Source organism: Mixophyes fleayi, chromosome 2 (genome assembly GCF_038048845.1).
Source record: "Mixophyes fleayi isolate aMixFle1 chromosome 2, aMixFle1.hap1, whole genome shotgun sequence".
Lineage (NCBI taxonomy): Eukaryota > Metazoa > Chordata > Amphibia > Anura > Limnodynastidae > Mixophyes > Mixophyes fleayi.
In genome coordinates this window covers 187389369-187413631 of record NC_134403.1, presented here as the reverse complement: position 1 = coordinate 187413631, position 24263 = coordinate 187389369, and the positions used below count along the sequence as shown (strand labels likewise).

The 24263-nt window shown below is 41.8% G+C and overlaps 1 protein-coding gene across 3 annotated transcripts in view; it reads right to left on the bottom strand.

The window, feature by feature from the left end:
• SSC4D (scavenger receptor cysteine rich family member with 4 domains) overlaps nucleotides 1-24263 on the bottom strand; it is a 74389-nt gene that overhangs the window by 9337 nt on the left and 40789 nt on the right. For all 3 annotated transcript variants that reach the window (XM_075195118.1, XM_075195120.1, XM_075195119.1), the window contains 6 exons: nucleotides 16038-16343; nucleotides 13371-13442; nucleotides 12347-12661; nucleotides 9095-9175; nucleotides 8935-9009; nucleotides 7331-7642 (listed from right to left, as the gene is read on the bottom strand). In XM_075195118.1, coding sequence (XP_075051219.1) covers nucleotides 7331-7642; nucleotides 8935-9009; nucleotides 9095-9175; nucleotides 12347-12661; nucleotides 13371-13442; nucleotides 16038-16343 — 1161 coding nt within the window. The remainder of the gene's footprint in view (nucleotides 1-7330; nucleotides 7643-8934; nucleotides 9010-9094; nucleotides 9176-12346; nucleotides 12662-13370; nucleotides 13443-16037; nucleotides 16344-24263) is intronic.

Below are 24263 nucleotides of genomic sequence, written 5' to 3'. Positions count from 1 at the left end.
CGGGATGCTACTTCTGGGTCTTAAGAGGAAGTTTGGGCGCATGCGCCCGACCATAAGCGGTTCAATTCCAGACCCTGGCTTCCGAGCTCAAGTGGAACGATGGGGCACTTGTGGCAACATTCTGGCAAGGACTTTCGGAACGTATCGAAGACGAATTGGTATCCCGTGAACTTCCTGCAGATCTTGATTCCCTCATTTCCCTATGCAATAGGGTAGATATTTGCTTCAGGGAATGTACTCAAGAGAGATCTTCTGCCAGACGCTTTGTTCCTTGCCTCGCTCCTCGGTTTCAGAATCCAAATCCAGTTCCTCTGAACGAACCCATGCAGATAAGATGTTCTCAGTTGTCCACCGAAGAAAGAGAGATAAGACTAAGACAGAATCTCTGTCTATATTATGGAGAGGCTGGTCATTTACTAGTCTCCCGTCCTAAGTGGCCAGGAACACTGCCTGCTTGTCGGTGACAGGGTGGCCGTTCTAGGAGTCAGACTTTCCACTTCCTATTCCACCTTGAAACCAGATTTCCTGATGACTATCTCTCTGGACACTCCTAGTGGCCCTCTAGTGACTTCTGCCTTCATGGACTATGGCGCTGCCGGAAATTTAATCTCTGCCACCTTGGCATCGCAACTCCAAATTTCAACTCGAGATTTGCTTCAGCCGTTGTTTCTTACTGCCGTGGACAGAAATCACGTTGTTAACAGTTCCATTTCCAAGGTTACATCTCCTGTTCGGCTGACTGTAGGGGTCTTGCATTCTGAATGGATCGAAATTTTGGTTTTAACTCAGTCCATTAATTCTTTCATTCTGGGTCTTCCATAGCTCAGATTAGATGCACCTCAATTCGATTGGAGTTCTGCACAAGTCACTTCCTGGGGTACTCAATGTTTCGAGAGATGTCTCCTCGCAGTAAAAGCCAAGAAGCAGGGTATTTCTCCTATACCTTGTCAGGCACTTTCCTCTCAGTTGGAGCTCCCTGCTCCCTACACCCTTTTTCGGGATGTTTTCTCCAATGCAGCCTGTCAGGGATAAACCCCTCTAATCCCACTGCTGCCACCAATTGTCAGGGATAAGCCCCTCTAGCTACTCCCTGATTATATATCTTATCATATATTCTAACAGTCATACAATATATCACCTCTATTCTGTCAGGAAACCGCTCCTGAACCCCTTTATCAGTCACAAACCGCACTCTGCGCACTTGTGACTTGGAAGCTTACTGTAAGGGAACATACAGGATTCCAGACCCAAATCTAACACTCACCTCTTTCTCTAAGGCTACAGATTTCGCTGATCCCGTCCCAACACAAACGCAGGCTTCACACCTCTCAGCAACTGCCACCAGCTACGAATAAGGCCCGTAGCAAGCCTATGACTTAATCACCCAATTGCGCGCACTCTATGCACCGGTAGCTAAATAGTTAACTCTTCTCACTCTGGTAGCTAAAGAATTAATCCAGCCAAGCAATCTATCTATTCTAAACAGGCAATGGATTCGTTTAGAGCAACAAGGACAGAACTATTACATTTTAGATTTAATATACAAAAAGTACAATGCTTACAGAGAATAAAAACAATTAGATAAAGATTTGACATACAAATAAAAAATTGCAAACAGTTATAAAACAAATGGGATGAAAGTACAGAGCATTACTAAAAAATAATAATCTGTATGCCTGGGGCAGGCAGGAAAGGTGGACAGTCCTTCAATTAGATTGATTCCCCAAGAAGCTGACAAATTCTCCATTCCACACACAGGTTTTTAAGCAACATGAAATGGGACGGTCTTCACAGGGCAGCGTTTAATGCTAATCAGGGGTTGTGTCCTGGGACACTTTTTCAAACCAAATTTACATGCCTGATTTACTAACCAATGCTACTATGTGATATATTTTTCCTGGATAGCGTTACATCGATCTAATTTTATCATTAATAAATCCCCTATGACTTTGTCCATCTTTTCATATCAAACATGCCTAAGTACAGGGCATTTGCAGAGCTTACACTCCTTTTATTCATTTCTCTGTGGGGCAGAATTCTTAATTTAACATATGAGCTGCCCTTCATCATGCTATTGAGGAATATGTGGTTGATCACTACTTTTATTGATTTTAAGTGGCATATTTTAAAACTGAATTCTTTTTGTCTATACAGTATTACATATAGGCTATATTAGCACATGGCCTTAATGAGCCAGACCACATGCTGAGCGGTACCTAAAAGTCTATTCAAGTGTCACAAATAGTCTAGGGGCTAGATTTACTAAGCTGCGGGTTTGAACAAGTGGAGATGTTGCCTATAGCAACCAATCAGATTCTAGCTGTCATTTTGTAGAAGGTACTAAATAAATGAAAGCTAGAATCTGATTGGTTGCTACAGGCAACATCCCCACTTTTTCAAACCCGCAGCTTAGTAAATCTAGCCCTAGATCTCACCCCGGGAGTCCTTTGAACTGCCCCCAGGTGACACTTCTATCTGTTCACACTGGGGTGTGCAAAGCCATCCAATAAATTTTCAACAGACTCTCTGACTGCAAACCTTACACATTAACTTAGCAATAGATTCATTTGATATCACCTATTTACACTGCAGTTATGAATTATCCCTTTTAAATAACTGCAAGCTCTCTATGTTCACGACACAGCTTCTGAGATTCTACCTTTTCATCGTCCGTGGGACTGCCCAATTGACTTGCTGTCTGGTAAGCCCTTTCCCAGGGGTAGGATTTATCCTTCTTCCCTTCCAGAGGATCAGACCATGGGGTAAATGTATGAACCTCCGGATTCTTCAACTCCGGCGAGTTCAGCGTCTTCAGCGCTTAAATTTAAAGCGGCGCTGCCTTGTAAAGGGAAGTTTCCCTTTACAAGGCAGCACCGCTTTAAATTTAAGCGCTGAAGACGCTGAACTTGCCGGAGTTGAAGAATCCGGAGGTTCATACATTTACCCCCATGTCTCAGTACATCACTGAAAATTTACAGGATTCTTATTCGTTAAGAAGAAAGATGGATCCTTACGCCCCTGCATCGATTATCGGCAGTTAAACGCCATTACTGTAAAAAACAGGTATCCTCTCTCCTTATTTTTGAACTATTTGATCGGATCAGTGGCTTGAGGATCTTCTCGAAATTAGATCTACGGGGCGCATAGAATTATATCCAGATTTGTGAGGGGGACGAATGGAAGACTGCCTTCAGTACTCGAGATGGGCACTATGAGTACCTCATCATGCCCTTCGGGCTTTGCAATGCTCTGGCTGTGTTCCAGTCTTTTGTTAACGAGATCTTTCCGAGACCTTCTGTACAAATCAGTGGCGGCATATCTGGACGATATATAAATTTTTTCCCCCGATCTCTTCACCCACCATTCTCATGTAAAAGAGGTTCTCTCCCACTGCCAAAACAAACTGTTTTGTAAGCTTGAGAAATGTATTTTTGAGTTACCTCAAATTCCTGTTCTAAGATACATAGTCTCTTTTTCAGGATTGCAGATGGATCTGGATAAGGTTTCTGCTATCACCAATTGGCCTCAACCGCTGAGCTAGAAAGCTGTTCAATGATTTATTGGCTTCACCAATTATTACAGGCAATTCATTAATCAGTTCTCCACACTTATTGCTCCCATCACAGCTCTCACCCGGAGATCAGCGAACCCCAAGGTATGGTTCACCGAGGCCTTCTCAGCATTTTCTTCCTTGAAAGAAGCCTTTTTGTCGGCACCCATCCTGCCTCAACTGGACCAAGGAAAACCTTTTTTCTTAGAGGTGGACGCCTCCTTAGTCAGGGTCGGAGCTGTCCTTTCCCAAGAATCTTCCTCTGGTATCCGTCGTCCTTGTGGATTCTTTTCTAACAAATTCTTCACCTCAGAATGCAACTACGGGATCGGCTATAAGGAATTGCTTGCCATCAAGTCAGCTTTAGAAGAATGGCGCTACCTACTTCAATGAGCCCTACACTCGGTTACGGTCTTCACTGACCACAAATATTTAATTTATCTCTGGGACGCTTGCTTCAACCTGCAACTCACTGAAACTCACTTTTCACTCTGGTACTCAGAATTCTCGAGCGCATGCTCTTTTCTGGTCATTTGACGAATCTGATGTTACACCCTCATTTGAACCTCTTCACATTCTTGAACCTACCAGCATTATTGCTCTAACCAGTGCTTCCAGGACATCTCTAGTTGGATGTTCTTATCTAGAAACTCACCTTTGTCTCAAAGCCCTCCGCTGGGCCCATGCTACTAAATTTGCTGGTCACACTGGGTTCAAAAAGCCCTTCTCTCTTTTGTCCCACACTATTGGTGGCCCACCCTCCGGAGTGACCTTAAAGAGTTCATAGACTCTTGTGATATATGTGCCCAAAATAAGATTCCTAGGCTCCCTCCTTTTGGGTTGCTTCTACCTCTACCAGTTCCTGAGCGTCCCTGGGTGAGTCTTTCCATGAACATTACCGACTTACCTCCAAGCGAGGGTTTCAATACTATTTGGGTAATAGTCAACAGATTTTCGAAGATGGCCCGTTTCGTACCATTACAGGGGCTTCTATCTTCTTCTTTCAAGCTCTCTCAAGTCTTTATAATGGAGGAGTTTCGGCTTTAACCTAAAGTTTTCCTCGGGGTATCATCCCCAAACTAATGGCTAGACGGAACGTGTAAATCAGGATCTTGAACTATTTCTCTGCTGCTTTTCCTCTGGTAATCAAGATGATTGGTGTAACTTGCTTCCTTGGGCTGAATTCACCCATAATAATCACAAACATGATTCCACTGGATCCCCCCCTTCTTTACGGTCTCTGGCATCCACCCCATCCTACTTGATTTCTCTCCTCCTTTGGCACCTACTGTTCTGGCTGCGCACTTTCTGGTCCATGACTTTGCTCATATTTGGGCTTCAACCAAAGAAAATCTGTTAAAAGCTTCACAACGTTATAAACTGGCTGTAAACCGCCATTGCAGATTGATTCCCATTCTTCATCTGGGTGATGAAGTGTGGCTCTCCACACGGAATCTTAGACTCTGGATGCCATCTATGAAACTGGCTCCATGATATATTGGGCCATATCCGGTGACACAGATTATCAACCCAGTAACCTACAGGCTACGCCTTCCCCCTCTCTGAAGATTCACAATACCTTCCATGTGTCTTTGCTGAAACCACTGATCTTCAATAGATTTTCCAGCAAGTCTTCTCCTCCACAGCCTCTGTTAACTCCACCTGGCAATGAGTATGAGATAAGTCACATTTTGGATACCCGTAACTTGCGTGGGCGTTCCCAGTACGTGGTCCATTGGAAGGGTTATGGACCCGAAGAACGGTCATGAGTGTATAAGGTAGATCTTCTTGCTCCTCGTCTTCTGGCTGATTCCATCAAAAACAATCGTTGAAGGACGCATCTTTCAGTGGGGGTTACTGTCAGGCGCCTTTAGTGCTGCCCGGCCGCCCCATTGCCAAGCAACAGGACGCTACTTCCGGGTCTCAGCAGGAAGTTCGGGCGCATGCGCCCTAACGTCGCGTCTCCATTGCTAGGCAACGGAGATGACAGCCAGCACTTCCTGTTGGTGGTCAGAACAGCTAACCGTCGATCCAAAGTCCACCAATGAAAGGCATTCAGTCTGTATTTAAACCTGACTCTTGCACCACTAGGATGCCAGAGTATCTAAGTCTCTCGACTCCAGCACTAGTTTGTTTCCTGAGCTTTCTTGATTATTAGATTCTGACCCCAGTTCTGCCTGTCCGCTTTTTCAGATCTCCCTCTGAGCCCATCATGATTCCCTGGTTTTGACCTTTGGCCTTCTGACACTTATTCTGCCTACTCCTTCGGTACCTGAATTGCCCTCTCGGTTTTGACCTTTGGATTGCACGACTACGCTAGTTCCTCTATACATCGCTGGTAGCTAACTGGGAGGACAGCGACCGGCATGTCTCAGCAGCAAAACCCAAATCCCCTTGTGGTGGTCCCTAGTGAAGACCTGAAGCGTGTGTAGACTCCGCGCCTCCTAGCTTAGCAGTGCCAATACCGGCAGACAAGACCATCAGGGAAAGTCTGTTAATGACAGATGAATACTGTTAATGGCCACTCAGGCCAGAGCTGGAGAGGTTAGAGAGGGCTCTTTAGAGGAATTTGCTACCTTAAAGGGTAATTTTGCACAATCTCTCCTTAACGCAGACTAAAATGTTGGAGTGATCTTATCCCCTGAGACCTCTAACATTGGAGGCAGTCAGATGTACAGAGGGGAGTTGTGGACAAGACAGGAGAGAGGAAGGGAAGTACAGCAGGGCCACTGGAAGCAGCAGCATCTCCCCTCCTGGAAGACAGTGATGCCACCCACCTTGTTTCTTACTTTGGTAGGTGGAAGGTGAAATGACATCTCCTGCTCCCTTCAGTTTGATAGAGTGGAGTTGAGCATTGACATCATAGCCAATTGCCCGTCTCCAAGCTTATCAATGACTTGGAGGAGCCGCAGTCAACAAGAAACGGCTGGCTGCTTATCCTCCTCCACGGTGGACAGTGCTCTTTGTGGGGTTTCCGCATGGGGCATTAAAAGCACTGGATGAGTGATATTATGTCAATCATTCAGTGCTTTACGTGCCCTCTAACTATTTTCCCATCCTTGATAGTTTGTGACCCACATGACCTCTCCTCACCAGTCTGTGCCCTATATACCCATTACTCACCATTTCGCTACATGCCCACATTTCCCCATTTACCTACATGCCTACTTTAACCTGGATGTGCCCCACATGGCCCTTCCTCACCTACTTGTAAGCCATTTCCGCCTCCTCACCAGTCAATTTCTCACATGCCCCATCCTCACCTGCTTGTGCCCCATAAGCTTCCTACCTGTGATCTCTGGAGTAGTTACATGACATGGTTATGTTACAGTGATATTATAACATTCTTAACATGAAGTGGAACTAGCTTCTACTGTAGCAGTGGTTAACAGCAGAGGAAGGCTGGGCCTGATGAAAAGCTGCTCCTGCACCTGGTGTAAGTGGCAGAATTGGTTTCTGTTACATTCCTGGCTCACTCTAGCACTGAGTCGGCAGGCCAATTCATGTGTGCCTCGGGGATAGCAGCACACTTGCCCCATTTATAATTCAGCTCTGCACACTAGCGACGCTTTTTACAGAATGGGGACGCGAATATATTTCTCGTTAAGTGTCTAATAGTATCTAATTAATTAAAAAACCCTCTCCCATCTTTAACATGAGCCAATTTTCAATATTAAAAATAGTGCTATTTAAACAATATATTACCCATCTGTCATATAATGGAGATCTTGTGTCAGCTAAATAAAAAACGTGTGTATTTCATATTTCTTACAAACACACCTTGACAAATAACACCGGCATCCTCGTGATGTCCACAATTGTGCTGGCCCCAGCCTAGGTTGAAGCAGTCTATTAGGTCTTTTTCTGTACCAACACAATCTACATTGTCAAGGAGGATGGGGCCACTGCCATAGCCAAAATAACTAAGTGTTGTGGCTACAATGGCAGGACCACAGCCCATCTGCTTGCAAACCACCTGCGCGTTGTTGTAATCCCAGTCATCATCACACACAGTTCCCCAAGTGTTTTGGTACAGAACTTCCACTCTTCCTTGGCAACTGCTGTTTCCATTTACCAGTCTAATGCTGCCACCTGGTGAACAAAGATTAATGTAAGTGGTGAATATGAATGAAGTCAGTTTTGTGGTTTTCCTACAGTATTTTTGCTTAAATCAACAAATGACAAAAATCTCTTGTGTAACACTACTGAGAACTACTTTTAAAATATGACACTATCATAGCTCTCACCTCTAAGAGTTTTTACAATTACAGTCTTTAACAATGAACATGATATAAGGAAATGGATGCAGGGTATTGATTGAGAATGTTAAAAAGGCAAGGAAAAATAAAACAAGGAAAATGGATAGAGAAGTGAGACAAGTGCCAAAGTAAATAAAATAAGGTTGAATGCATATGTAAGCCACATTTTCCTTGAGTTGAATTCAACCTCTAGTTAACATGTTCATTACTTTGGAGACAGAGTTCAAAGCAATGCTGAGCATCGAGAAGAAGTATCTGCTATGAGTCTGCTCAGTCTATAAAAGCCAAACTGTCATTATTTTTATTTTTTTTAGTATAAGACACATTAATGACTTCCAGCCAAACATTTAAAGTCATCATTCTGAATACTAATAAGAGTTATGTAGGTAGATAATGGCCCTGATTCATTAAGGAAAGGAAAGCAAAGAAATTAGTTACTTTGACCTTGGAAAAACCATGTTGCAATGCAAGGGGTGCAAATGAGTTTATTAATTTGCACATAAGGTAAATACTGGCTGTTTTTTCATGTAGGACGCAAATACTTGATAGCTTTATTCTTACACTGACATTAAAAGTTGATCTAGGACATGCTCTAGACAATTAAAAATCTGTCCTCACATTTTAAATATACATCCCCCTCCAAGGTTCAAAGTTACTTTTTACCAAGGTTCAAAGTTACTAATTTTTTTGCTTTACTTTCTTTAATGAATCAGGACCATTGAGTGTTCTTTGAAATTTGGCTTTAACTATGACCAATGAGGAGTGTCCTCTGAGAAAAGTCCTTTGGTAGCCTCATTCATATTGTTCTTATGATGATGGTTCTTCTCTATGAGTGTATACAATGAAAGGAGTATTATAAGGCTGGATATTGTGTTTCTTTAAAAGAGTGCCCACGGGTCAGCAGATATCTTTGACATTGCCTATGACTTTACCAAGGATTTCAAGTCAGCTCCTCATCTTCAAGCACCTACATAGACACATCTTTTTTATGTGTTTGTTTTCAAATGTAGGTCTAAGAGAAGACATTTACAAATCTCTATTGATTTACACATTAACATGTCTTTTATATATAGTTACATATTACGCAAATGTAATAGATGTACTTTTAAAGAGAAAAACACTTACTTTTCCTTCCAGGCTGAAAAAATGCAGTTGTGAGCAAATCTGTTTCAGGAGAATGTTGACCTCCACCCCATGTAACTATAAACAATAAAAAAATGTTTAATAACAAGATGAATGCTATACACAATCCTATTAGAATAGAGATTAAAAATGAATGTCATACCTGTTGCTGAGTCAGTGAGGGAGTCTGAAGTGTCATGAGCTATGGGACTGGTGTTTGGGGTTGTAGTTGTGATCCCAAGCCCTGGACAATAATAAATTATTTCATCAATGCATAACATCATCCCACAAGTCATTACAGATGCATTATAACAAAAGCAGTTATTTGAACAGAGTTTAAGAGGAAAATAAGTGTGTGCTGATGAAGATCTAATTGCCTTTTGGCCAACTAAATAAGCCATTGTAACTGTTAGTTATTTACTAGAATCAAAAAGCAATCATTTATAATGTGTGTTACATACGGTCATGGCCAAAATTGAGATTGCACCTAAATCAACCATTTATAGGATCGTCAAGAACTTTAAGGAGGAAGATTTAATAGTTGTGAAGAAGGCTTCAGGATGCCCAAGAACATCCAGCGAGCGCCAGGACCGTCTCCTAATGTTGATTTAGCTGCAGGATTGGGGCTCCATTAGTGCAGAGCTTGCTCAGGAATGGCAGCAGGCAGGTGTGAGTGCATCTGTTTATAAAAAATAATTTTGTAGTGTGGCCTAGTGTCAAGAAGGCCAGAAAATAAGCCAATTTTCTCCAGGAAAAACATCAAGGACAGACTGATATCCTGCAAAAGGTTCAGGGAATGGACTGCTGAGGACTGGGGTAAAGTCATTTTCTCTGATGAATCCATTTTCAGATTGTTTGGGGCATCTGAAAAAACGCTTGCCTGGAGAAGGAAAGGTGAGCGCTACCATCAGTCCTGTGTCATGCCAACAGTAAAGCATCCTGAGACCATTCATGTGTAGGGTTGCTTCTCAGCCAAGGTGTCACGGGCACTAGGAGTTTTACCCAGAATTCACCAGGTGTAGCTACACTTACCAGAAGTGCGGACCTCTGGATAGTGTGGTGAATCAGTGGAACCATACAGTAGAATAGAGGAAAGGAATGTCAATAGTATAAATGCTGAGTCTTGGCACCGTGGAACTGTGATGGTACAGCAGTTTACTAAACAGGATAAAATGAGGAAAGAGTCCAAGTGCCTTAGCACGCAGGTAGCATATAGCAGGCCAGTACTTGATAACTGGATAACGTTAGGCAAAGACCAATCAACAATATAGTAGAAGAGTCAGCGACTTGCAGCTACAATACAGAGGCACTTGTAGACTTTAGTCCAGCTAATAGGTACCATACAGAGTAGTAGCTATATCACAAGGAAACATGAATGATCTACAGCTGGTAAGTTTCACCACGGATATGTAGAGAAGACTTGTCCAGCGCAGGTGTGTAACAGGCGTGGAACAGAATAGCGTGAGTGGTCTGCAATTGGCAAGTTGTAACACTGATGTGAAGGGAAGACTTGTCCAGGCACAGGCATGGAACGGAGTAACGTGAGTGGTCTGCAATAGGCAAGTTTTACCACTGATGTGTAGAGAAGACTTGTCCAGGTGCAGGCGTGGAACGGAGTAACGTGAGTGGTCTGCAATAGGCAAGTTTTACCACTGATGTGAAGGGAAGACTTGTCCAGGTGCAGGCGTGGAACGGAGTAACGTGAGTGGTCTGCAATAGGCAAGTTGTACCACTGATGTGAAGGGAAGACTTGTCCAGATGCAGGCGTGGAACGGAGTAACATGAGTGGTCTGCAATAGGCAAGTTGTACCACTGATGTATAGAGGAGACTTGTCCAGGAGCAGGCAGGTAACGGAGGTAGCGAGAGTAGTCTGCAGCGGGTAAGTTCTACTACCGATGTGGAGAGAAGACTTGTCCAGAAGCAGGCAGGTAACGGAGGTAGCGAGAGTAGTCTGCAGTGGGTAAGTTCTACTACCGATGTGGAGAGGAGACTTGTCCAGAAGCAGGCGTGGAACGGAGATAGCGAGAGTAGTCTGCAGCGGGTAAGTTCTAATACCGATGTGGAGAGGAGACTTGTCCAGAAGCAGGCAGGTAACGGAGGTAGCGAGAGTAGTCTGCAGCGGGTAAGTTCTACTACCGATGTGGAGAGGAGACTTGTCCAGAAGCAGGCAGGTAACGGAGGTAGCGAGAGTAGTCTGCAGCGGGTAAGTTCTACTACCGATGAGGAGAGGAGACTTGTCCAGAGCAAACGGATAACACGAGCAGAAACAGGAAACACCTCAGAGTCTCAAGGAATGAGAACTAAGAACAGGCAAAGGTAATAGGGCAACAGGTGTCTTAAGTACTGAGAGGTGATTAATTAACCGTTCAGGGTTTCTGCACATGCGCAATCTTAGTCAAGATGGCGGACGGCCGCGGCTCAGGAGAGGCGCCGGCAGGAGCGAGAGAGACCCATGTCCCAACCTAGAGGCACTAACAGTCCGGTGAGTGACACAAGGGAGTGGGCTCACTCACAATTTTGCCTAAGAACACAACCATGAACAAAAGCATGGTGCCAAAACATCCTCCAAGCATCTTCTCCCAACAATTCAAGAACAGTTTAGTGATGAACAATGCCATAATGAACCACTTTGCCATAAGGCAAAAGTGATAACTAAGTGACTCGGGGATCAAAACATCAAAATTTTGGGTCCATGGCCAGGAAACTCCCCAGACCTTTATCCCTTTGAGAACTTGTGGTCAATCCTCAAGAGGCGGGTGGACAAAAAAAACCCCACAAATTCTGACAAACTCCAAGCATTGTTAAGGCAAGAATGAGTGGCCATCAGTTAGTATGTGGCCCAGAAGTTGATTGACAGCATGCCAGGGCGAATTGTATAGGTCTTTAAAAAGAATGGTAAACACTGCAAATATTGACTCTTTGCATAAACTTAATGTAATTGTCAATAAAAGACTTTGACATTTATGAAATGCTTGTAATTTTACTTTAGTATACCATAGCAACATCTGACAAAAAGGTCTAAAAACATTGAAGCTGCAAACTTTGTGAAAACCAATATTTGTGTCATTCTCAAAACTTTTGTCCATGACTGTAGTCATTACGTGATAAGCATTTTACATGTAACAAAATCACTTATGTAGCCAACTGAATTTTAGCAAGCATAGAATTTCCACCCTAGAGCTTATATAATCTTAATCACTTTGGTGTCTGAAGATTTTCTCTCTGGTGAAATGTAACATGCCTAGATCTATATTACTCTAATATGTGATTAATTAGTACCATGTGCTAAAATGTATATAACGGAGGGCAAAAACATTGAAGGTTGAAGTTATGAACTAATTATAGTCCATCATGGTCATTTCCATTAATTACATCATTGAAAATGATCATTAGACAGCAAGGAGTGCAATTTACCTGCACAAATGATTCCAGCGTCTTCGTGGTGGCCACAGTTGTGGATTCCCCAACCAAGGCTGTAGCAAGCTGATAGGTAAGGTTCTGATCCATCACAATTCACATTATCCAGTAATATTAGGCCAGTTCCATAACCAAAATAAGCATTGCTTTTGTAGTCTAAGGCTTGACCACAGTTAATTTGTCTGCATACAACACTTGCATCCTTCATTCCCCAGTCATCATCACACACTGTGCCCCAGTTTCCCTTGTAGAAGATTTCAACTCTTCCTTGGCAGAAGTCAGCTCCATTGATCAACCTGATGCTGCCATCTCCTGAAATGATATAATCACTAGTGATGGCCCACCTAAATTATTCAAACATCGTTTCAAGAATTTTACAGAACAGGAAAGTTAAGCAGTAAGAGGCAATTATCAAGTTCTTATATAAACCTACAATATGCTAAGAGGCAAGAAAAGCATAGAGAGGTGCAAGGGGGAGATCCGTCTCAATCAGAGTGCAAACTGAGACGTATCCTTGGCCAAAAGTGCTTTTTGCGCTGATCAGTTGAACATGTGTCCAACTGTACATGAGGCCCTTAGACTCTTTGGGAGCATGATGTATGTGTCAGTCTGCCTGTAAGCCATATGGTTATAATGCTGATATACTAGATTTGATAATACATAATAATGTATTGCATTATCGAGAACATTTTAATTATTCATTTATTGAAGGAAATAATATTTTGGAAAACTCTCGTGGAAATGTGAATGGGTGGATATGTGTGTGGGTGGGATGGGGTGGTGCAACCAGTGGATTGGAACTAACTGTTCTTTGTAACCTTTGATGAAACTGTGACATGAGGAAAATGGAGTGGTGGTGACCATTCGTGTGATCTTTGCCAAAGGCTCAGTAATGTTGTTAAAAGGGCACAGCACACTGTAAGAAATGTTATCATGTGAACTATTGGAAACATAGATGCACATGCACACAAAACACAACTGCACAGTGCAAAAGTGCAAAAGTGAAGATGGTTTGACTTACGTAGACCATTTTGCAAGGAGGTTGAGGAAGTTTTGATGGACTGACCCTTGTTGCTTGGTGTTGGCAATATTTCTGGAAGAAAAAAAGTAATATACAGTAACAGAATATTATTTATTACACATTATAGACCTAATGCTGAGTTGGATGCATTTGCGTCAAAAAATGCAGACACAATGTCACGAGCTGCGTGAACTAGCAGCCGGGCGTGTACTTTAGTTTCTGTGCTCTGTTATTATCCTTGTGGCATAGATGTTAGACACCAGGGGGAGCTCTCATATGATTTAAACTGGTTCACTTATATTTTTATACATGCTTCCTGGTTATGTTATTACCTATGCTAGTTCTAGCTAGTAATTAACTAGCTGCCTCCTGAGGCTGATTGTCAGCCCTATCCTCCTCTGTCCTGATTGGCTCTTAGGACTATTTAAGGCAGTGAGATCTGGGCCTCACTGCCAGTTATAGCGTCCAGTTTGCCTGTCAGCCTAACCTGCTCCTGTATTGTATTAGTGAATCCTTTTGGACTGATTGCCTGTGTATGACCCCTTGCCTGGATTTGGACCCTGCCTGTGTTTCTTGTGACCCTGACCGCTGGCGTGTTTACCGACCTTCCTGTTTGCTCGTGACCCTTGACCTCGGCCTGTTTACTGGATCTGCTGTCTGCTGCCAGCCCTTGACCCTTGCTTGGACTCCACTTCGCTTGCCTGGGTTCTCCCTAGTCGGTACACACTTCACGACCCTCTGTCAGTCTGCAGCCAAGTCTGTCCCCACCACTAGGGGCTCCAGTGAACACCTGACTGGCGGAGCAGACTCCGAGTTGTGCTGTATCGGCTAGAGGGGTTCCTAACACACAAAATGTGAAAAACACAATTAACGCATATATGCTGAGTTACAAATCAGCATATTCATATAATTGTGTGTGAAAGCTTAAAAAAATATTATTTGCTATTCAGGGTTTCATTGTGCGGTTGAGTCATCAGTCATCATCATCATCTTAAAGCTGACGACTAGTGTTTTAACGTAGCGTGTAAAACACATGGATAAAAAAAATGTAATCCCCCCAAAAAATATCTTCCTAGCCCCAGCGCTCATAGCCTGGGCTGACCGCAGCAAATTTTGGGTGATCACCCTGAAAAAGTCATTACAAGCAATACATAATGAAAGGCTGGCATGGTGACACTAGAGAAAGATGCAGCATGGAGTATCCCATGTCACACACTCTAAAATAGCCTAGTTAAAGTTAGATATTAGTATTTATTTGCTGGTCTATTACTTGAACATCTTGGTACCTTCCTCTCCATAAACCTGGGATCTGCCCTGGCAATAACCCATTAACTGTGTGAAGAACACATGCTTTGATTGCAATACAGCCTAATTCTCCTCTGGTTACTCTACAGCAGTGATTGGTAACATGTGGCCTACAGTAACCACCAGGTCCTTCTTGCTTTATTGTCACATTTGTTTGTTGTAGCTTGTAACAATTGCTTAAAATGCTCACTGATGTTTTTACAGATAGGGCCTTTTTCCTTGATTGAATGTATTGTGTTAACTTATAACTGAGATTAAAAGTAATGTGCTGTACTTTTGAAGGTTACAGAGTCGCACCATTTGGCCCCTGAAATGTATAAGGTTGCCTATTGCTGCTCAAGAGGATTTTCCTGCAACACAAAATGAAGCCCCTGAATCTGAAGTCTCCATATGTAGATCTATCAGCTCCAGTTTGCCATCAAATAATTTATGGAAGACACTAGTCTGTCATCTGTTGGCTCCATGTGTTCTACTTCCAATATTGCATGCTCGTGAAGCCATGGGTATGCTGGCACTACAAACTTCAGTAAACCAAAACAATTTAGTGCTGCCAGGGATTGCTGATCCCTGAACAGACTATGGCTGAGTAGCTTGGTTACAGAAGGACCTCATGCTTTGGGTTTCCCAGTTATAGTTTCACCAGCCCAGGCTATCATAGACTAGTGCTAGTAGCAGCTTTTTTAGGGGGATCCAATGTCTCTCTGAATTTGCTGCTATAAGACTATGAGCACTGGGATTATTTTTTTTTGGGGGGGGGGGGGGATGTCTTTTCTTTATTGTTTGTATATTTATTTTTATTTATTTTTTTACACTACCAAGGTCTATGTTGACCCTCATCAGCATCACAGATCTTGCACCACTCCTTCAGCGGCCGGTTATATGTGGCTGTGTCTAGGTCAGATTTAGATGCCTTTGCCTGAACATGCTTTACTATATACTGCCTACGCTTGCCTGCTCCTCCTGTCCCCCATCCTGCCACTCTAAGCTGAAGGAGTCGCAAACGTATGATGCATCCAAATCTACAAATATATTGGGGTGGATGCATTTCTTATTACCTATGTTCAATACAAATTTATTTTATGCTAAGCAAACAGGCATACACCCAACTCAGTATCAGCCCTTATGAGTTTTGCTAATGTAGTACTAATAGTAGAACAGCTTATCATAGGTATAATTTATTTCAATACAGACACGGGTAACGTGATTTTTACATTGCATATTAATATCATGCATCACATTTTAGGTAAAAGGAAATAACTTGTACAATTTTGTGTGATGGATGCATTTGACCTTTTTAGTAAAATACATACAACATAACCTTTTAATTCTTTTCCATGACAGACCGGAACCAAACCTTTTTACCATTACAGGTGACTGCAACATCCTCATAGTGGTAGCAGTTATGAATTCCCCATCCAAGACTCCTGCACTGACTCAGTGCCGTTTCTCTCCCTTTGCAGTCCACATTATCTAATAGAATTGGTCCTGTTCCTTGGCCAAATGAAAGCCGGTGAGGTACAGTAATAGCGTTGCCACATCCCAGCTGTCGACAAACTACATTGGCATCTACAATGTCCCAATCATCATCACATACTGTCCCCCAAGTTCCATTATACAGAACTTCGACTCGGCCTTGGCAGCGGCTCTCCCCATTCACCAGTCGAATATCTGCAAGGAAGGGCATAGCAGTGTTAGCAGCAAACATAGTGCCACACAAATGCATTTCACTAATGATATTGATTTAGTAAATGTTAATGTCTTTATCCTATTTGTTAGTCATGGAATTGAATATAGTGAGTTGGATACCGTCCAAAAAAAAAACCTGAGAGTTCAGCTGCCGACATCTTACATTATGGTAGCTTCTAGTCCACACTAATATAGTCAAGAAGGGAAAGTATTATTGAAATTATCCCTTCATGTTAATATTAATTATGCACATGTAAACCAATTAAATACAAGCAACACTGATGTTCCATAGCTTTCAAGAGTTAAGTTAAACAAAAATTGAGGTCAGATAAGAAGCACGGTATATGTAGGCTGTTGTGTTAGTGGTTAGATTGTCACTTGTGAAGGACATGTGGTATGGTTTAGGCCCTGACAGCAATACTACACTGATTGGGCACATCAGAGGCACAGACGGACAATTCAAGTTCAAGTTCAATGGAGATGTGGTACTATGTAAGTGCAGACTTATAGAAATAGGTGAATTTGCAGATTCTCTATGTAAGTGATGAAGTAAATGATCCCACAATGGGCTTCATTTAGAGTTATGCGTAAGACAATTTGCTGCGCATAAAAAGTACATCGCCGCACAGCTCATGCACATAAAAATTACTGCTGTCTTTAGAGTCTAATGTAACTTGTTCATGTGGCCCTTGCATCTTGGAGAGGCAGATTGTAAAATTCTGATAACACATGGACGCATCCATAGATATGCCATTTAGGAGGTGTATCTTTTGCCTGTCCCATATTTATGATGATGACAACATCTGCAGATATCTTTACTGTTTAAAATAAGTTAATTAATTAATACATTTAAAAAAATAATGCTGCCCTTGCTCCTATATAAATAACCAGCACCAGAGCTACAGACTTTTGCTGATTTATTACCAAAGTGACAGGACAAAACTGTAGGTTCTCTGGTAATGAGGAAACCAGCACCAGCCTCCGCCAGGCTGAGCTGCTCACACTATAACAGATGCACAACGTAAGGCCCCTTTCATAATATGTTCCCGCCCCCTGAAAAAAACAAGCGAGAGATCCACCCTCCTAAAGTCAACCAGGACCATGCTGGATAGCACTAGGACTCTTCCTGGCACCCCTATCCATTTAGCCAATTACAATCAGTTTCCCATCTTAGCCGTTTATGATTGTCTGAGCAGGTATTCACCCTCCTGGTCAATTAAAAACAACCCACCCTAAACCTTCTACCCACGCACACACACTTCTTACCTTGTGTAGAGCAAACAGGCTGAAATTGTGGTGCTGTGGTGTGACACTCCCAACCTATCACTGACAAGGTGAAACAGCAGGCTGAAGCACCACAGCAAACTGGCACACTAAAGTTAATTAAATAATTAATCAGACCCCCTCTTCCACATTGTCCCCATTGTGTTTAATTTTAAATCACCAAGGTGGTCAGCACCAAGAAAAGACTATCTGGGTGATTTAGTTAGGCACAAGCTCCATTTTTTTAGCATAACAATACCCTTGAGTTTATTGGGTGAGATTTGAGCCCTCCTCACCCATTCCTGGACTTGTTAAGGCTTTCTTAATTTAGGGTGTTATTGTCTGGTTATCACACATGATGACCAGAAAAGAACTTCAAAGGGGCCACATTGTTTGAAACAGGGGTGTTATGTTCGTCTAGTCGCTATCAATAATTATTGTCCGCTGCGATCAATGTGGTTCCAACGCACAATAGAGATTTAATAGCAAGATGTAACAAATAACAATTAAATAAAAAAAGTATAGCCTATACATATGCATGCACACTGGATCCTGCATACAGTCATTCAGTCCTGAATCCTGTGGTCAAAGTAGACTGAATGATGTTTACAGTGCCTGGTTTATATACAGTTTGTGGTACATAAAAAACAGCAGTGATGTCAAGGTATTTTTCTATTGGTTCAGAATTTAGGACAGTCCAGTATAATGCAGGACATAGGTAGGTTTAAACTATGCTCTCCAAGGTTGGGGCGGTCAACTCTCCAACAGCTGCCTAAGTGTCTTCCTGCTGAAATTCTCACTAGAATGAATAATCCAGTGCATGCAAATATTTTAGGAGATATATCTCTTTTTTTAGATCTCCAATTCAGATTGAACAGTCCCGATTGTCCTGAGAGTCAGCACATTTGTCCCAACCACTAGGTAGTTTGGAGGTATGTCCTTGCTAACCTTCCACCAGTATGTGCAGCAATTCAAGGAGGGCAGTTGAGTGCTTCTGAAGCATTAGCCAAGACCCTTGTCACGATGCTCTCAGCACAGAGTGAATATTCTCCCCTATGCTCAAAGTGGAAGCGCAAATAGTTTATTCCAATTTGCAGCAGGACACTATTGGGAGGTATGCTTTTTATTTGATGTTGAATGAATAGTTTGCAAAATACAATTAAAATGGAATTTATTCATGTCTAAAGTTGTCGTTTGTTGATCCTCAGTGTTCATAGTTTATATACATTACACAAGTAAAATCCATATTGAATAAAATATTCTTGAAACAGAGGCGTAGAAGCCTATTTATTAAGCCATAAACCATGTGGAAATGGCTTTTTCTGCATGGTTTAGGCATGCTTAAGTAACACAGAGAAAATATGTTTAAGTAACACACCTGTGTAAGAAATATTGGTATGAATGGCCCAAAAAGCACCATTTTGACACAGTGCTGGGCACTGTGCAAGCTTTTTGAACCTAGCACCTGCTGATATCAACATACGTGAACCCAATATGCAGCCACATGATAAAAGAAGGCGTGTGCCTAAGTAGGACAGGAGAGCTACTAGAACTGGTAGCAATGCAACTTTGAGTAACAGTGCCAAGAGCCACTATATGTGAATTCTGTGTAATTTTTCTTATTTTCTGCATATGTGTGCATTCTTATCCCCCCCCCCACACCAATATTCCAAGAAGTGGAGTTGTAGTTGCATCACAAGGGGGCAGGGTTACACCTTTCCGGGGGTTTTAGCACAAGGTCACCCCATGTCCTTCCCCTCACCTCTGTCTGCTATGTGGCTGACTGTATGGTGTTGATTCATTTATGAGGAATTGGTTTTGAGATACTGTGTGTATGTGTAATGGGGTGGATGGGTAGCACTCCAGAAGTAGTGTAAAATAGGATGCCACAGGTCCGGTGGTATGGCAGAGAGGCAAAGTTTATCTGCATAAACTCGAGGCTTTATTCTCTTTGCAGTGTGGCATAAGATTTTACCACAGAGGCAGAAAAGTAGCAGTAGTGTAGAAAAGTAATATCACGAGACCGTCAGCATGCAACCTTATTCAACATGTCACAAAATAGATAACCATTTAAAAATGTTTCAACAATATCAGTAATATGCAAAATTAAATCACTACAACATCTAGGTCATTGAATAAATATATCTCATTTTGAAATTAGGCACTAGGGCTTCAGCGAATTGGGTTTCACTGAATAATTACTTTTGAGAGCCAACCAGTTGCTAACGGGCTAATTAGACAATTACACTAAGCGCTGCTGCTGCAAACTATCTAGACTATCTAAACAAATCAATCATAATAGACTTTTAGTGCACTTGTAAGGATTACATTATTCACACAAAAATCTGTAGAGATGCAACAAGGATTAATCCAACTTGATCAGGTTAGATACTTTTGAAGAATGACTGTAGACAAGGGTCACTTTACAATAGACACAACCCCCGGGTGTAAAATGTAATCCGCAGGATAAAGCAAAGGTTCAGCTGGACACATGAAGCTTATTAACTTGATACATGTTTTACTCCTGAGCTCAGTGTAAGAAACAGTAATTCCAGTGTAAGGAACAAAATCCATCCTTCTAATGGAATAAGCAGATCTCTCCCAGCAACTGTAGAGTTAAACTAACTCTACAAATTGCAATTCTCTGCTCAGCAACCATTTTAGGCTGTCAAACTTCTGATGCAGTTAAGACAATCTCTTGTGACAAATGACTTCTCTCTATGTCCTTAGCACTCTGCGTCAGCTTGCAGATAAGCATTAAATGCATCAGATTTGGCAGGAGAAACCACCACCATAACCTCTCAATAGCAAAATAAACCATAAACTTATCTGTCTTCATATGAATCCTGCTGAAATCTAATGGCCAGTGGCAAGCTAGGTCTTTTCCTTTATTCCAAAGATGCTACCTTCTGGGCTGGCTTTTAAATCTGGAACCTTAGCTGCAAACATTCCTCAGGGCAACAGTCCAGCAACATTATTCAGTGACTCCTTGTAAGTAGATCCTCCATGAACCCAGACAGCAGTCACAGCATACCTCACAGTAACCAGCAATCATCCAATAGCCTCTACCAGTCCGTTTTTTGTACCTCTCCTTTTTCCCCAAGAACCTCCTGAAGCCTTCTAGTATTTTCTGGCGCCAAATTGCCAATTTGTTGTGGGTTTTTTGTAACTTGTTGAAGTGTCTAACTTTCTCTGCCTGTTTCTAGTGCAGTCTGGGGCTGTAGTTTGCAGTTTGTGCTTTCCACAATGTCCAACGCAATTTGCAATGAGATTCTCTAGAGGCACTCTGGGAAAGGTAGTTTTCTGAATGAGTGCATGTAGTAATATAAATGTGATTTGCAGGGTATTACATGTGTTTCAGTTTACCTTTAGCAATATGATACATATTTATATGTAAGGATGAGAAAAATTCATACTGTCCACTGACACTCACTCAACACCTTCTATACTTAGGTACAATATTTTTCCTCCTGCAGAAATGGATATCCAATGCATCCACTATTTTGTAATAAATATATTATTCCTTTACGGTTGTCTGTGACATAGAGAAAAGTCATTTATACATCTACCTCATCTATATCATTTTGCAAAACTGCACATTTATGCATCAAGCCTGCTGTATGCATATTAATTATATGAGAACTACTAGCATGTGATGATGCATGTAAACCAGAGTTATCGGCATTTCACTGTGCACCTCATGGAGTAGATATTTTGATATTGTGACAGGAGGGGGGAGGAGCAGGCAGCCCCCTGGGATTCATCCAGCCAGCACCTTATATTGTTATCAGTATGTGGGAAGAAGAAGACGAGGGAAGAAGAGTGTAACTCTCCTTGCGATGCAAGCTGGAGAGCACTGTGTTTATCATGGAGCATGAACCACCATGCACAAGGGAATTCTAACTGAGGAGGACTGAGCCACATATGTTTCTGGGGCATTAGTGCATTTCTAGCACAACAATAAATTGCATCTTCTAGCAGTTACGCTTCACTGAGAGCTGCCTCTGTTGAATTTGTACAAGGTTGAATACAAGGTGGTGGGCAAAACAGCATGCTATTACATATGGAACACAGCTATCACCATCTAGCATACTGGTCCTGGGCCACTATCACTATACACATGTAAACAAACAAGCTGTTGAACTGTGGCACCCCATCCTCTGTGCTCTGATCCCAAGTTGCGTCTAGATGTCAAGGTGAGGCTTGAGCTGTGCTCATTATGTATCAGGGCACAGGTTTGCATGTTGATCACTACTTTTGTGTGTCAATAGAATACAGACTTGTGCCAATAGTTGTATATGGGGTTGGTAACTTGGATTAAGCACAATTTGTCACAATGGTACTGGCTAGCACCTCCTGTTAGCATTACAGTGATTAGGTGGGTTATAGTGTGACAAAGCGGATCATACACAAATGATTCAAACAGACCGCATGGGGTAAGTGCATATCGTCATTTCCGTTACATGTACATGTCTTGGCTTTTAAAGCTAAATAGAAAAGAAATGATACTACTATAATACACAGTAAAGCAAACATTTGTTTAGTTATAAGTTGTCTGTTCAAATATCTTTTTAAAGTACAATTGTGTGCATCTGAGAGGTATGCTTTCAAATTCATCTCAGCAGCATTTATTGGTGACTCCTGAAATCCCTACTATGACCTTATTCAAATGCAGTTCCATTCCATTTGGCCTACAAGATGATGACGTGTACATTATGTGATACACCTGTGTAACACCCCAATCACTAGCACTCTGAATGGGGTGGTGAAATGTTGTCTCTCTCCTCTTCAGTGCCTCCACCGAGTCTTCTACACAGTATGGTGGGATGTGAACTGTGAATGAATCGACCAGGGCTTGACTCAGGAATCCCCCTGTACCCTACCACACTAACCCTCTGAATAATAAGGGACTACTACACATTGTGCTTACGAATAATTAACTTGGTGTTTATTTTGGGGGAAGTAAATGGGTAAGACAGATTTAAAAAGGGGAAGATTCTGGACTTGGTAAGTGGGACAAAGGGGAAGATAATAATCAAAGGTAAACAGTAATAACAACAAACAAGATGGCCACCACACGTGCATTTACTGGCTCCCAAACTCTTCTACAACTCACTCACACACAAGATGAAAAATATAAAGCAACAATGATTTAACACAGTAATCACAGTCCTGGCAATATTAAATCATTTGAAAGATGAACTAGTTAACCTTAGTGAACATGTAAAAATGTTGGTAACTGTCAGGGATAAGCCCCTCTAGCTAATCCCTGATTAGATATCTTATCATATATTCCAACAGTCATACACTATATCAACTCTATTTTGTCAGGAAACCACTTCTGAACCCCTTTATCTGTCACAAACCGTCCTCTGTGCACTTGTGACTTGGAAGCTTACTGTAAGGGAACACACAGGATTCCAACCCAAATCTCACATTCACCTCTCTCTAAGGCTACAGATTTTGCTGGTCCCTTTTCCCAACACAGATGCACGTTTCACGCATCTCAGCAACTGCCACCAGCTACGAATAAGGCCCGTAGCAAACCTATGACTTAACCACCCAATTGTGCACTCTCTGTGCCCTCGTAGCTAAATAGTTAACCATTCACACACTGGTTTCTAAGAATTAATCCAGCCAAGCAATCTGTCTCTTCTAAACAGGCAATGGATTCGTTTTAGAGCAATAAGAACAGAACTATTACATTTTGGATTTAATATACAAAAAGTACAATGCTTACAGATAATAAAAACAATTAGATAAAGATTTGACATACAAATAAAAAATGGCAAACAGTTATAAAAACAAAAGGGATAAAAGTAGAGAGCATAACTTACTTATCATAATCTGTATGCCTGGGTGTAGGCAGACAAGATGGAAAGTCCTTCAATTAGATTGATTCCCCAAGAAGCTGACAGTTTGTCCTTTCAAACACAGGTTTTTAAGCAAAATGAAATGGGATGGTCTTCACAGGGGCAGTGTTTAATGCTAATCGGGGGGTTGTGGCCTGTGATACTTTTTCAATCACCATTTGCATGTTGCCTGATTTACTAACCAATTCTACTATGTGATATATTTTTTCTATAGAGTGTTACATCAATCCAATTTTATCATTAATAAATCCCCTATGACTCTGTCTATCTTTTGATACCAAACATGATTACCTTTTGACAATGTGACATACCTTTTCCAAAGATATATGATTTTAGCTGTTCACGGATACCACCTGTACCTGTCATTCACAACCCTGGTGTGGTGTTTGCCCCTCAGTAGAGAGAGTGGCACATGGATTTTCCAAAATATGAAAAATGAAGACATTTCCAAGTTCATATTTCTATATACCTGCATAAAGACCCTACAGATTTTATACAGGAGTCTCCAAGATTCTCACCTAGGCATATGGCTCTCTAATTTACACCTAGTGGTTAGTTTCTGTTTGCAATACCTATTGAAAGGAAGTCAATTAGCTAGTGAAATACATGATCAAAAACAATGGATATCTGTGATCTGCATATCTTAAGCTGGTCTCTTCACAAAGAGTACTACTGGGCTAATTGTCTCATTTTAAAAAATTGTCTCATTTTAAAAAAACATTTGGTCACACATTTATCTGAGTTGAAGATCAGGTTCATTTATGTA